The 14,736-nt window shown below is 36.6% G+C and overlaps 1 protein-coding gene across 13 annotated transcripts in view; it reads left to right on the forward strand.

Moving 5' to 3' along the window:
- PDLIM5 (PDZ and LIM domain 5) overlaps window positions 1-14,736 on the forward strand; it is a 217,532-nt gene that overhangs the window by 155,668 nt on the left and 47,128 nt on the right. For all 13 annotated transcript variants that reach the window (XM_074396453.1, XM_074396458.1, XM_074396455.1 and 10 more), the window contains one exon: window positions 6,880-7,067. In XM_074396453.1, coding sequence (XP_074252554.1) covers window positions 6,880-7,067 — 188 coding nt within the window. The remainder of the gene's footprint in view (window positions 1-6,879; window positions 7,068-14,736) is intronic.

The following is a 14,736-nucleotide window of genomic DNA, read 5'->3' on the forward strand; positions in this document are numbered from 1 at the left end:
ATTAGATGTTTGTGTCTTAACCACTGTTATAGGGATTTTTCAATATATTTACCTATTATTCTGGGTAACTTTTAAGGGAGGTGTTTAAACAAGGGGGAAAGATCATAGTACATTTTTCTCTAAGAAAAGACAATACCTGAAATTATTTTATATGTTTGCACAATTGTGAGTGTTCAGTGAGCAGAAGTCTTTCATCATCAGGGATGAAATTGTACAGAGGCAGGTTATTGGCCATGCTTAGAATATACTTTGAGTACTTGAGTACACTTAGACAACACTTAAAATTTTTTTTAATTTTTATTATTTATTTGTTTATTATACTTGAAGTTCTGGGGTGCATGTGCAGAACGTGGAGGTTTGTTGCATAGATACATGTGCTGTGGTGATTTGCTCCACCATCACCCCATCATCTACATGAGCTATTTCTCCTAATGCTATCCCTTCCGTAGCCCCCCACCCCTCCAACAGGCTCCGGTGAATGATTTTCTCCTCCCTGTGACCATGTGTTCTCACTGTTCAGCTCTAACTTATGAGTGAGAACATGCAGTGTTTGGTTTTCTGTTCTGTTGGTTTGGTGAGAAAGATGGTTTCCAGCTTCATCCATGTCCCTGCCAAGGACATGAACTCATCCTTTTTTATGTCTGCGTAGTATTCCATGGTGTATATGTGCCACATTTTCTTTATCTGGTCTATCATTGATGGGCATTTGGGTTGGTTCCAAGTCTTTGCTATTGTGAACAGTGCCACAGTAAACATATGTGCATGTGTCTTTATAATAGAATGATTTATGCTCCTTTGGGTATATACCCAGTAATGGGATTGCTGAGACCACACTTTTCAAACTGGTGACAACTATAGATCCTCTCTCCAGAAAAGTGCCTGTGTGCATATACATGCAAGAGTGTGCATGCATTTATGGACTGACTGTGCTATCTATGGCTTCACCTCTAGAGCAAGTATTAGTAGTCATCACCATTGCTTTTTATTAGCAGCAATAGGGCTTAGACAAAACATAGTTTGATATTGAGAGAGGGAAATGGTTCCTAAAAAGATAGGCTAATTGGCATTCTAGAAAGCTGAAATATGGGGTTTCTTGAGGAGACCCTTGCTAACTTACTGAGAGGGGTACTCAAAAGAGCAGAAACATTTTACCTTGAATGATAGTAATCATAAAATGTGTCAGAGATATTTTATCTTGATTTTTACTTTTGTGTGATAGTAATCCTTAAAATTATAAGCATAGTATAATACCAAAAATATTTTTCCCATTAAAATATATTTCCATTATAATATATATTAGTATATTATGCTGTAAATTTTGGCTTACAAACTCTAAATTAAAGAATTTTGCTTATGAAAATATTAAAAACTTTCTTCTAAATATGGAATTCTGGAAGGAAAGATACTCATTACCCTCTCTACATGTCCAGGTCCTTTAAAAGAGTTCTGTCAGAGGAATTCTATAAAATAAACAATTGCTCGTAACTAAGGCCTTTCCAGAAATATTCCTTTCCTGCCATTTCAGAATCTGTATGTTAGTATACCATTGTTTGGTAAGACTTTAGCCAAAAGCTGTTTAACTTAAAAATTGATAATTAAACCTGTGATATACACTTAGATTTTTTTAAAAAAAAATTTAAACACGTAATTAGAATGTTACTTTCAAAAGTATTCTTCAAGCAGAGTTTTTCCTTTGAAAATAGACTTAAAATTTCCAAGCGTTCTTAATCTGTATCTGAGCTTTATTTGTTATAATAGTTAAACAAATGTGGGAAAGGAATGTAAACTCAAGATAAATCAGGTTGCTGACACTGAGAGTTAACTTTTCTTCCTTTTTTTTCCTCATTAGCTCCATCTTGAAAATAAACTTTTGCTCTATTAGTGTATTTGTGTCTATTTTCAGTTTTTGAAAAAATGAAACAAAAATCTTGGTATTCTCGAGACAGAAAAATCTTGGTATTGATATCAATATATTATTTCATTTCCATCCTTGTTTATTTGGCAGATTAGTGAAAATAACCATATTTTAATTTCAGTATCTGTGGTATCAGCCAAGGATATCTATGGATTTACAACAATTTCCTCATTAGAATCATTAGAAAACATTTAATTTTTTTTTTAGGATTTAGGTACATCTTAAACAATTTAAAATTAGAATAAATATATTTGAATCATGAGTTCAGAAATAAAATAGCAATCTAATTTAAGTAACAATGTCATACTATGTTAATAAATCATTAATTTTAGAAGTTTGCTGCTAGTGATTATTGATAACATTTTATTCCCATGTATAAAATAATATGGTTGGTGACTTATTTCTTTCATCTTTAGTACAATGTTTGTTTTTTTACAGAGGCAAGGTCTTGCTATATTGTCCAGACTAGTCTTGAACTCCTGAGCTCAAGCGATTCTTCTGCCTTGGCCTCCTGAAGTGCTAGGATTACAGGCATGAGCTGCTGTGCCCAGCCAATACCTAATGTTTATGTGTTCTCTGTATATAGTAGCTAATAGTTAAAATTAGGGGGAAAATGTTAGCGTTTTAGAGGATTGGGCATCATATATTCAGATATATGATTGTCTAGATAAACCCTAATATTCTTCCATGACAAAATTAAATGATTCAAGTAAATAGGGATCTATTTCCCCAGAGAAAATTGAACTTCAGACCAATTCTGGATTTAAGCATAAATGGAAGAACTGCCTTGGTTATGACTTAGATTTCTATGAATTCTTTATAGTCTACTCCAAGCCCTTTGTAGCTAAAGAGTACTCTTTTAAGATTTAAACATCTTAGGCCTTTGAGAGAGAATATATACAAATCTGTATACAAAATACAATCAAAATTAAAATTTTATTTAGCTTATATAATACTTATCCTGTGGAAACTTTAAAAAGTATTGTGTGTTTTTAAAACTGAACTGAGGAAGTAAGGTTTTGTCTAGGGTCAATACCCTGTACTCTAATGATCCACAGTACATTTAGAAGCAAAATTCTTAGTGCAGGTGAAGGATGCTTATTTAGTAAATATACTTGTTGCTAATTTTATTATCACCAAACCAGATATTACAGGATGTAGAAATAAGAATCCCTTATATTTCCTGAGCACATACTCTGTGCTGGGCACTGTGCTAAGTACTCCGCATGTATTATCTCGTATCTTGTTTCTTACAGTAACCTTGGGATAAAGGTAGTATTTTTATAGTATTTTACAGATAAGGAAATTTGCCAAGTTTAAATAATTTGCCTGCAGTCACAGTAAAATCCCCAACCTCAGGTAGTTTATAATGTAGTGGAGGAGACAAGATGCATAAAGAAGTAACTATTAATACTAATTTTAAATGGGCTATTACAAATCAGTATAAAATTATATGCCATGCAGTTAACAAATGTCCTGAATTAAAAGGAGTGTCTCTACTGGTGGAAGCTTGAATAAATAAACAAAATGATGTATGTTAATTTGAACACGGTACATGATGTGTATTATATTTACTTCTTTTATTAATTACAGATAAGATATGGATGGGTGCATATAGAGAGTATGAAGAGGTACCTCATATGTAGAATCCGGAAAAAAAATGTAGAATTATGGACAGACAGTAGGGGTGGCAAGAATATAGTTTGTATAGCACAGTGATAGATGAGATTAGACTAGTAGATTGTAGTTTTATCTTAGAAGGCTTTGTGTGTGGTTCTGAAATATAACTAAGCCTTCTACAGGCTAAATAGCTACATTCATTCTGCAGCATTCCATCCTCTGCTTAAGTAGCTTCTGGTGACGGGTCTTACAGAAAGCCTCAGTAGGAACAGATTTCTTTCCTTTTGATGATTTTTTGTATTAGGAAGCACCTTTTATTGAAGCAAATCCATCTCACTATAGATTTCACTCCATGAAATTAGGCAAACAATATAGTCACATAGAGTGAATCCCCATGTCAGAAATTTGAGGATGACTCTCGCACTTCTCTAAATTTTTTTCATAACCTGAGCTGCTATTACCAGTTCCCTCACCCAAACTGTATTAGGCTTGACACCAAAGTCCTCTCTTTTAAGTCAGTTTGCCTGGCAGCTCCCTGGAATTAAATTTTAATTCTTTCAGATGACTTACACATTAAATGGTGATGGATTGGGTTTTGTTGTTATTTCCAGACTATATTTTTGTTTCATCTATAATTTCTAGCATTGCTTGGTCATAAATTTTCTTCTTAGACCTGTGATCATATACATTATTAATTACTTTTAAAAATAAAATCTGCAAGAGTAATTTAATCCTGGAATGAAAATGACCTCTATATAAGTATTTCAAAAATCATTTATTTGTAATAAGTAAAAGTGTTGAAAATAAGACTTACTTTTATTATTGAATACAATAATTATGTTAAGGTTATATTCTGTGCTTTAGAGTATGCTAAGCACTTTATGCATAATTATCTTATTTAAGCCTCATAGAAATCTCATGAGCAAAATGTGATTCCCACTTAAAGTTTAGGTAACTGAGGCTTAGAGAAGTAAAATAATTTGTCCAGTACAGTGTTTTTAGAAGATGCCCATAACCACTGTACTATAATGTTTCAACCCTGTTTCCATTAATGTTTTTTGTTTTGTTGCCTTTACTGATAGTTGTGTTCAATATTATCATGAGGGAGGCAGTCTTTGACTTTTTATTTATTATAAAGATTTTTTAAGTGCTTAACATTTTTTATTGTATAGTGTGTTTTATAATCAAGCAAGTTTTAGATTTTTAAATTAAACTGATCAGAAATAATGAAAGGTGATGGCTCTATGACACTTGCATTTGAGAAAACAAGAATAGGGAGCAGTATTTCAAGAAAATCATTTGTATGGTTTTTCAAAGCTGTTTAGTGTCAGAAATGCTCCCAGACCACTCCCATGTCTATTGTTTCACTAGAAGGACTTACAAGACTGAGCATATAGTTGCACTCATGACTATGATTTTTTATAGCAAAAGAATACAAAGCAAGGTCAGCAAAGGAAAAAGGTGCATGGGACCAAGTCTAGAGGAAATGAGGCTCAAGTTACCAAAAGGCCTCTCCCAGTGGGGTCACACGGGAAGTGCACTATTCCTCCAGCAGCAAATGTGGCAAAGCATGCAAAGCGTTTCCTACCATGAAGCTCATTAGAGAACACATACCAAGGTTTTTCTTAAGGGCTTGTTACATAGGCACCTTGTGGTGAGTTTGTACCAGGATTGTAGACTCTCAGAAAGAAAGCAGGTGTTCAACATAAACCATGTTGTTTATACAAACAGTTAAGACACAGAGGGCCACTCTTAGCATTTAGAGAAAGTTTTATGTCACTTGGCCACAGTTCACCAGCCAAGTTCCCCGATGCCAGTCAAGGGCCAACTTTGCAAGCAGGCCTTCTATGGATGGGCAGTCTGGGGCTTACTATGTTAGGTGTTACCTAAGATTTAAGAGTCACTGGGGAAATTATAAACTGTTGTTCACTTGGTAAGATCATGGACAATATTTAGTTTGTAACTTATTTTTATTAAAATAATCTCCACTTTAAACAGTATAAGTAAGGATATTTTATCGAAGTCATTAATATAGTACCCTGTCTTTATCAGTCTCTTCTCCAGCTGTTGATTTCAGGTATTGAAATCATTTGAATTTTTGTGCATGGAATTTTTTAAGCAACCGTCATTGAAAAGTTAAGTAATAGAAAGATTCTGTTTCCTGTATTTTGTTGTGGTTTGTTTTTGTTTTTGTTTTTGTTTTTGTTTGAGATGGAGTTTCACTCTGTCACCCAGGCTGGAGTGCAGTGATGCAATTTTGACTCACTGAAACCTCCGCCCCCTGGATTCAAGTGATTCTCCTGATTCAGCCTCCCAAGTAGCTATGATTACAGGTGCCCACCACCACACCCAGCTAATTTTTGTGGTTTTATTAGAGACAGGGTTTTACCATGTATTTTAGGCTGGTCTTGAACTCCTGACCTCAGGTGATCCACCCACCTCAGCCTCCCAAAGTGCTAGGGATTGCAGGCATAAGCCACCATACCCAGCCTGAAAGTATTCTTTTTAAGTAGTATTATTATACTTTACTTGATGGAAATAATCATTACTATATTTTATAGTTTGGGCTACCTAGAATTATTATTTTTTGGAAATGATGTCATATATAATTATAAATAACAAATGACTTGGTAATAAAGGCCATATGATCTTCAAAACCAAATTGGATCTACCATAGATAAAACCTCTTGTAAACAGGAGAGAAGATAATGGTAGTTGAGAGAAGATAATGGTATTCTTGTCTCTTTTTTCCCTTTATTATGAATGCAGAACACTGGGTGTTCTGTTAGGCAAGGGATGTTGTCTCTTGTTTATTGTTTTGTGGACAGTGCATAGCACAACCAACCTTTGGCATATAGTAAGTACTTAAATATTTACGAATGAGTATGTGAGTAGAAGGAGTAACTGGGCTGGTCATAATGGCTCACACCTGTAATCCCAGTGCTTTGGGAGGCTGAAGTGGGATGATTGCTTGAAGCCAGGCATTCAAGACCAGCCTGAGGAACATAGTGACCCTGTGTCTACCAAAAAAAAAAAAAAAAAAGTAACTGGTAAGGGGTGAGGTGTCAGGGAAACTTTTATTGTTTAAAATGATTAACTGCATAAGTTTTCAGTAGCCTAATTTCTTGTGGTAGATCTTTTAAAAATAATTTTCAACATAGAGAACAAATGTCATCTGACTCCTTTTTTGTTTTAAAGAGAGGCAGTCCCTATTTTCTTTTCTAAAAAATTGATTAATTAGTGTTTTGTTTTCCTTAAAAATTAATGGATTTTGAAAAGAAAGGATTATTGCTAAGTTACATTGCTACCACTTCACCAAAGATGTTTCTTTATTTCCTTTACAGTAACTCTCAGGAGCCTTCTCCACAGTTGGCTTCCTCAGTAGCTTCCACACGGAGCATGCTGGAAAGCCTGGACAGCCCAGCCCCTGGCAGACCCGGGGTGGCCAGCCTCGCCACTGCAGCTGCCTTCAAACCTGTAGGATCCACCAGTATCATCAAGTCACCAAGCTGGCAACGGCCAAACCAAGCAGGTAGTCCAAAGAAATGTCTTGCTTCTTGCTTTTCTTAAAGAGTGTGTGTTCTGCGATATATGGTATTATTCTCTGGTAAAACCCATTCTCAATAACCTAAGATTTAGAAAGGACTATCAAGATTAGACATCTCATGAATATTCTGTATTTGATACAGTTGCATTTGCTACTCATAATTGTAGGATTCGGCATTGCCTTGTTTCCCAGAATATTCAGGAAGCATGTGTTGAATTGTAAATTTGGGTCTTATTTAATAACAGACTATATTGTTGGAAGGTTATCCTTGGAAATAAAACATTTTATTTTTGATGATATGTGCAAATAACAACCACAGAAACATTTATTGCCATCAAACAATTATTCAAGAAAACATCCTCCAATTCTTGTTCTTACAATGTGTATAGCATAGGGAAAGAAGGACACAGTCCTAGAAAGAACATTTGAGCAGCAGTGGAACAACTTGGCCTCAGTCCAGAAACCTGAGTTCTCATTGTCTTCTACAGGTTAACAGCCTTAAATAAAGTCACATAACCTCTTTGACACCCTCAGTTTTCTGTTCTGCAAAACAAAGAGAAACTAAATCATTTTCTATTTCTCCCAACATGAACAAAGTTTATGATTATATAACAAAAGTAACCCTTTTAAAAGGGAAATAGGACTATAATCAAATGTTGCCAATCTCAAACTCAGCCTTCATCTCTTCTCACTCTTTATACTCTCCCAGGGTGATCTCTCATCCAGGTTCTTTTCACTGCTTAGCCATCCATAATTTACAGATCTTTCTCTCCAGCTTCCTCCAAGTAACCTATTTGCCATCTCCTGGTGGCACCTCAAATCCAGTATGTCTGAAAATACCATTTCCTATCTCTGGGAGTTGCACATCCACGTAGTCACCAAAGCTAGAGTGTGAACTTTTAGACCCCACGTCCCACATTCTCATAGTAACTCACATCTAATGGTTTTATTTTTCAGTATTTCTCAAATTTCTTCTCTGTGTCATCAGAGCCATTGCTTTGATTCATGCCCTCTTCATTGCAAATGACTTCTAATTTCCCTGTCTCCTTTTCACTCCTTCAGTGTGTCCTCCATACGGCCATACTAGAATGAGTGATCTTGCTTTTTCTTTTTTTCTTAAGAGACAGGGAAATTAAACGTCATTTTAAGATATAGTCGTCCCTGGGTATTCGTGAATAGGACTTCCACCAGTACCAGAATTTGAGGCTGCTCAAGTTCCTGATGTACAATAGTGCAGTATTTGCATATAACCCACATATATCCTCTCGTATACTTTCAGTCATCTCTAGATTACTTATAATACCTAATATAATGTAAGTACAGTCTCCCAGTCTGGAATGCAGTAGCACAATCATAGCTCACTGTAGCCTCAAACTCCTAGGCTCAAGTGATCATCCCACCTCAACTTCCCTAGCAGCTTCCTTTTTTTTTTTTTTTTTTTTTTTTTAATCGGTAGAGACGGGTAGCATTATATTGCCCAGGCTGGTCTCAAAATTCTGGGCTTAAGTGATCATCCCACCTTGTCTTCCCAAAGCATTGGGATTGCAGGTGTGAGCTGCCATGCTTAGCCTTTCTTAACTCTGATTTGCTGCTTCACTCCCAAGCTGTGGATGCTCGACTATCTCATCCTTCCTTAACATATCATCTAGGACCTTTTCTTCTTTGGCCCCTACAAGCTTCTCAACCTCATCTCCTGCTTTGCCCAATTTATAATCTGTGCTTTGTTGCACTAAACCATCTTCAGTTTCTAAGACATGCCATGCTACCATGCTTTTGAAAGTTCTTACCCCTCTGTACAGAAGGTACTTCTTCACTTAGTCCTGTAATTTCTAGTCTTTCTTCATCAGTTTTGAGATGAGTGCTGATTGAGTACACAAGTGGCCACTTTTCACAGTATGATAGCTTTAAGAATTGATCATGGCTGAGTTGGGTGGCTCACATTTAGAATCCCTGCACTTTGGGAGGCTGAGGATCACTTGAGCCCAGGAGTTTGAGATCAGCCTGGGCAACATGGCAAAACCCATCTCTACTAAAAATATAAAATATTAGCCAGACATGGTGGCACGTGCACCTGTAATCCCAGCTACTTGGGAGGCTGAGGTGGGAGCATCACTTGAGCTCAGGAAGTTGAGGCTACAATGAGCCATGATTACGCCACTACACTCCAGCCTGGGCAACAGGAGTGATACCCTGTGTCTAAAAAAAAAAAAAAAAAATTTGATCACTCATTATTTGTTTGAGAATATTTTTGCCATTTGTAAGAGTGAATTTTTAGTTAATTAGGAATCCATCTTATTTTTGTATTTTCCACAATGTTTAACATTAATTAAAATCCTTTATATTTTTTAGAAAACCTTATACAGTCTATTTTATAATGGCATATGTCACATGTCACTAATTTTGCTAAGAAGTTAGAATTATTTCTATTGTGTTGGAAAGAGGATAGGCCATTGCATATTGTTAGACTATTTAAGAGGAAAGACTTTTATTACTTCTAAAAACTTAAACCATTCAGTCTAATATTGTTAGTCTATGAAATTTATGGCCTATTAACCATCTTAGCAAGACCTGTGCTCTTGGGGAAAAAATGGTAAGCTCAGCCCCATACATTTTTTAGTTATTTCTATTTTAAAGTGTATGTATGATGATGAAGATTTTCTGTAATTATTTTGTGTGCATTTGAATACAGAAAGTAACTTTCAGAAAAAAATGCTGTTGGTATGGCAATGGCTTTTATAAAAAGGAAGGAAAAGACTAAATTTCTGAGGTAGAAACTGAAGGGAAGGCACAAAGTAAATGGACAGTGGAGGACAGAAAGTTTATATACGGCCTTTGGAAGTTCAGAAATTTATGGTTAAAATACTGTTTTGCCTCTTTCTTTTTTAATTGCATTTTAGGTTTTGGGGTACATGTGATGAACTACGTGGAAAGAAACAAATTGTTTTTTTTTTTTTTTTTTGCACTCTTGGTGAACATAGTACAGGAAAATTACCACAAGAGGGCAATGGAGTGCTTTCTCCAAGCCTAATTAAATTTGTTAGAATAATCAAAGTAGGCAAATATTAGCAACTGTAATAATGATTCACATGGTTAGTGTTTAAAACATTGTTTTTTCTAGAAAATGTAAATGAATTTTACATGAGCAAAACTACAACAGTATAAAACATTATACATTATGTGACATTATAAAGCAAAATTATAAAAAGAAAGTATGTTTTCTGTTGTGAAGTCACAGTTGAATTACATCATAATGCTTAGCTCAAATTAGAAAATATTTACTGAGCTCTTATTTATCTTACTCCAGATGCTATAAATGGGCAGGTAATGCATTATTATGTTGTAGCAAAGTTAACTTATTTTGTGCTATTTCAGAAAATTTAAAAATAAATACAAAATTCCCAGCCATTCAAATTCTTCTGCCCTACGCAATGGTATGCCATAGTTTAAAGACAACAACAACGACAACAAAATAATTTCAGAATGTACTCTTAGTCTTAGATAAATAGTTTCAAAAGCTTCCTGATGCAAATGAAAAAGTCTTTCGATTTAGAAGATGATAGTGGGCTCATCATGGGTTCATGCGTTCTTCATAGTTCACCTGTGGAAATGACGGTGCCAACTAAAGAGATGTAGCAGTCAGGAAGTGAGTCTGTGGGCTTTAAGTATTAAGGCAGGTGGCTTTCCTTCTCTCACATTAAAGCTTCAGGCCTCATTCTCTTAGCTGAGAAAGGAAAAAACAAAAAACAGGCCAGGCACAGTGGCTCACGCCTATAATCCCAACACTTTGGGAGGCCAAGGCTGGTAGGTCACAAGGTCAGGAGTTCGAGACCAGCCTGACCAACATGGTGAAACCCCGTCTCTACTAAAAATACAAAAATTAGCCGGGTTTGGTGGCACATGCCTGTAATCCCAGCTACTCAGGAGGCTGAGGCAGGAGAATCGCTTGAACCTGGGAGGCAGAGGTTGCTGTGAGCTGAGATGCTGAGATCAAGCCACTGCACTGCAGCCTGAATGAGAGTGGGACTCTGTCAAAAAAAAAAAAAAAACCGACAACAACACAATTTGATCCCTCCTAACCCTGCAAATCACCAAAGAGTGACTGTTACCATTGATGACATTTTAAATCATCCCTGGATATTCGTGAATAGCTGTTCCAGGACTCCCACCAGTACCAGAATTTGAGACTGCTCAAATCCCTGATGTACAGTAGTGCAGTATTTGCATATAACCCACATGTATCCTCTCGTGTTCGGTCATCTCTAGATTACTTATAATACCTAATATAAGGTAAGTACTATGAAAATCGTTGTACTGTATGTATGTATGTATATATGTATTTGAGACAGGGTCTCCGTCTTTCACTCAGGCTGGAGTGCAGTGGCACAATCTCAGCTTATTACAACCTCTGCCTCCCAGGCTCAAGCCATCCTTCCTGCCTCAGTCTCCTGAGTAGCTAGGACTATAGGTTTGCACCACCAGCCAGCTAATTTTTGTATTTTTTGTAGAGACAGGGTTTTGTCATATTTCCCAGGCTGGTCTGTAACTCCTGAGCTCAAGCAAACTTCCTTCCTTGGCCTCCTAAAATGCTGGGATTATAGGCATGAGCCACCACACCTGGCCATACTGTATTTTTTATGATCTTTTTAAAAAGTGCTGTGTTAACTTTTTCAATTCTCTATCGGTAGAATTCATGGATGTGGAACCCGCAGATACAGAGGGCCAACATAAATACATAAATGTCTATAAGGAAGTATGTGTATACACACATGGCAAACACATAAGTTTTGGGTCAGAAGATAAAGTATATTTATTACTGTGTTTTACAGTTTTTAAGAAAAGTTTGAAAGTCACCGATTTAAGTAAATATCTCATTTTTTTTTGTCTATTGAGTGATGACTATTGTAGTTTTGAAGTGAGGGGCCAAAAAAAAAAAAAAAGCTGCATTGAAATGACTGAAATTTTAAGACACTGCCATTGTACTCTGAGCTGGTCATGGGTTTCTGTTACCTCTACTGAAGTTTCAGCTTTAACTCTTAGATCATTTCACTTGTGGTATTATGTGGCCTATGATACCCAGAAGTCTTTGAATAACACAGTCATGCTATAGCAGCTGATAAATAGGAACTAGGTATGTATATAACAGCATTATAGTTTAGATTGGATTATCTTTTTCTCAGGCATGTTGTTTAATATACGCTAACACACACACAAGCTTGCCAGGGACTGAAAAAGAGCCAAATGTCTTAGGATGCAAAATGTCCAAAAGTTCACAGTTGGGATGGAAGTTAATACAAAAAAAGTAAGAATACAAACTCGAACTTTATTTAAGCTAGCAAGACTGCCTCCTACTCGCCCTGTATCTTTGGTAATACTTCCATGATTAAGATGCAATCGTCCCTTCATAAATATGGATTTGAATCTAGAAAAAGATATAAAAGGTGAGATTTTTCTTAGGAATCCAGGAATTGTACTTTTTAAAACCTAATCTGAATTCACTACATTTGTATGTCTAATAGGCTTTCATGTTTAAATGTTTCATATTATGTATAATTAATAAGCAGTTAGGAACATAAAAATATGTTTCTGTATTTTTGTAGGTAACCTAATTTCTTATGTGATGTTTTTCTTAGATCCTCTAAGTTATAGATACCAGATTAGATAAATGTAGTTTGATACAAATATGTATAAAATATTACTATCTTACAAATGTAATGAAATGATTTTCACAAATCCAGTCAGAAAGTAATGAAGAGCCTTTCTGTGTTGGAACCCATCAGTTTTCTAATTTTGGTTTAATCATATACAAAATGAGAATGATTAATTCATTAGAATATAAGCAATGCCTTGATAGATCAGGACCTGTTCATTGAGCCCGGTTTTCTGACTGGTGGTGGCCCCCCAAAATAGAAATGCCTGCCCTTTGTGGGTATGAATTTCAGAAGGTTAGCATTTTTGTGAGTCTTTTCTATTTCTTTTTTGTTTTTTTTGGAGATGGAGTCTCGCTCTATCGCTCAGGCTGGAGCGCAGTTAGCACAACCTCTGGCTCCTGGGTTCAAGCGATTCTCTTCCCTCAGCCTCCTTAGTAGCTGGGAGGCGCGCACCACCATGGCCAGCTAATTTTTGTATTTTCAGTAGAGACGGGTTTCACCATACTGGCCAGGATGTTCTCGATCTCCTGACCTCATGATCCACCCATCTCAGCCGTCCAAAGTGGTGGGATTACAGGCATAAGCCAGTGCACCTGGCCTCCATTTCTTTATTAAAATAAAGACCTTAAACACATCTCCTACAGCATTGTTGTGAAATGAAATGATGTAACTAGGTTGTAGATACCTGATACTTAGAGAATACTCAGAAGTTAACTTTCTATGCCTTTATTCCTTTTCTGGATGGCATTAATAACTTACATCAGGCGTCCCCAAACTTTTTACACAGGGGGCCAGTTCACTGTCCCTCAGACCGTTGGAGGGCTGCCACATACTGTGCTCCTCTCACTGACCACCAGTGAAAGAGGTGCCCCTTCCTGAAGTGCAGCGGGGGGCCGGATAAATGGCCTCAGGGGGCCGCATGCAGCCCGCGGGCCAGGCCGTAGTTTGGGGGCGCCTGACTTACATTGTTACTGTCCAACGAAAACCAGTTCTCATGTGATGTCCCTACTTGAAAATGTTTGGGGCCGTCTGCTGCCCATGGTCAAAATGCTTAGCTTCTTAACAGAACTTTCAGTCCCCTTGCGATTTCAGGCCAACCTTCTTCTCCAGCTTCATTTTATAATACTGTTCCCTATAGTCCACTCACACTGAAGTTCATGAGTTTACGTCATTCCTTAGCACACACTTCTCTGCTTTGTACAAGCTGCTTCTTTTACTTGAAATGCTTTTCCATCCTTTCTACCCCTGACAAACTTCTCTTCACCATTTAAGACCAGCTGTTACCCCTTTGTGACACTTTCTTGAGCTCCCTTGTTACCTGTTCTTTTTCTATGCTCCTACACAAGTTCAATAATGTTTTTATTATAGCATTCATCTTGTTCATTTTAATTGTTTATGTAGGTGTCTTTTACTGCTGTTTTTAGATTCATTCCTTTGAGGACAGGGTCATACTGATCGCTATTGTACAGCACCTAAACAATGCCTGGCACAGTTTATAGGCCTTCAGTAAATATCCCCAAGAAAGTGAATGGGTGGAGAAGTCAGTTGTCTTATTTAGGATATCATACAATCTGAAGGATTCAGAATTCATCTGCCAAGATAATTGATCTGTCCTCCTACCAAACTTGAAATTCCAACAACAGTCATTGAAAAGGTGGGAGCACTGTCTGCCAAAGGCTGCTATTAGAAAATAAGCATGTTGCTAAGGAGAAGGGAGCTCCACTCTCCTTGAAGCATTTAACTCTCTTAAGAATGAAGATTGTGAATATAAGCAGTACTATAACTAGTAATGTATTGTTTATTTTTGGAAATTAAAAAATGATGACAGTTGTAAAGCCCTATGATAGGAATTTTTTTTCCTCAAAATACGAGGGCCAGTCACTACTGTGTCTCACACCTGTAATCCCAACGCTGTGGGAGGTGAAGGCAGGAGGATCACTTGAGGTCAGGAGTTTGAGACCAGCCTGGGCAACATAGCAGGACCCGCATCTCCACAAATTAAAAAA

The sequence above is a fragment of the Saimiri boliviensis genome, chromosome 3, assembly GCF_048565385.1.
Source record: "Saimiri boliviensis isolate mSaiBol1 chromosome 3, mSaiBol1.pri, whole genome shotgun sequence".
NCBI lineage: Eukaryota > Metazoa > Chordata > Mammalia > Primates > Cebidae > Saimiri > Saimiri boliviensis.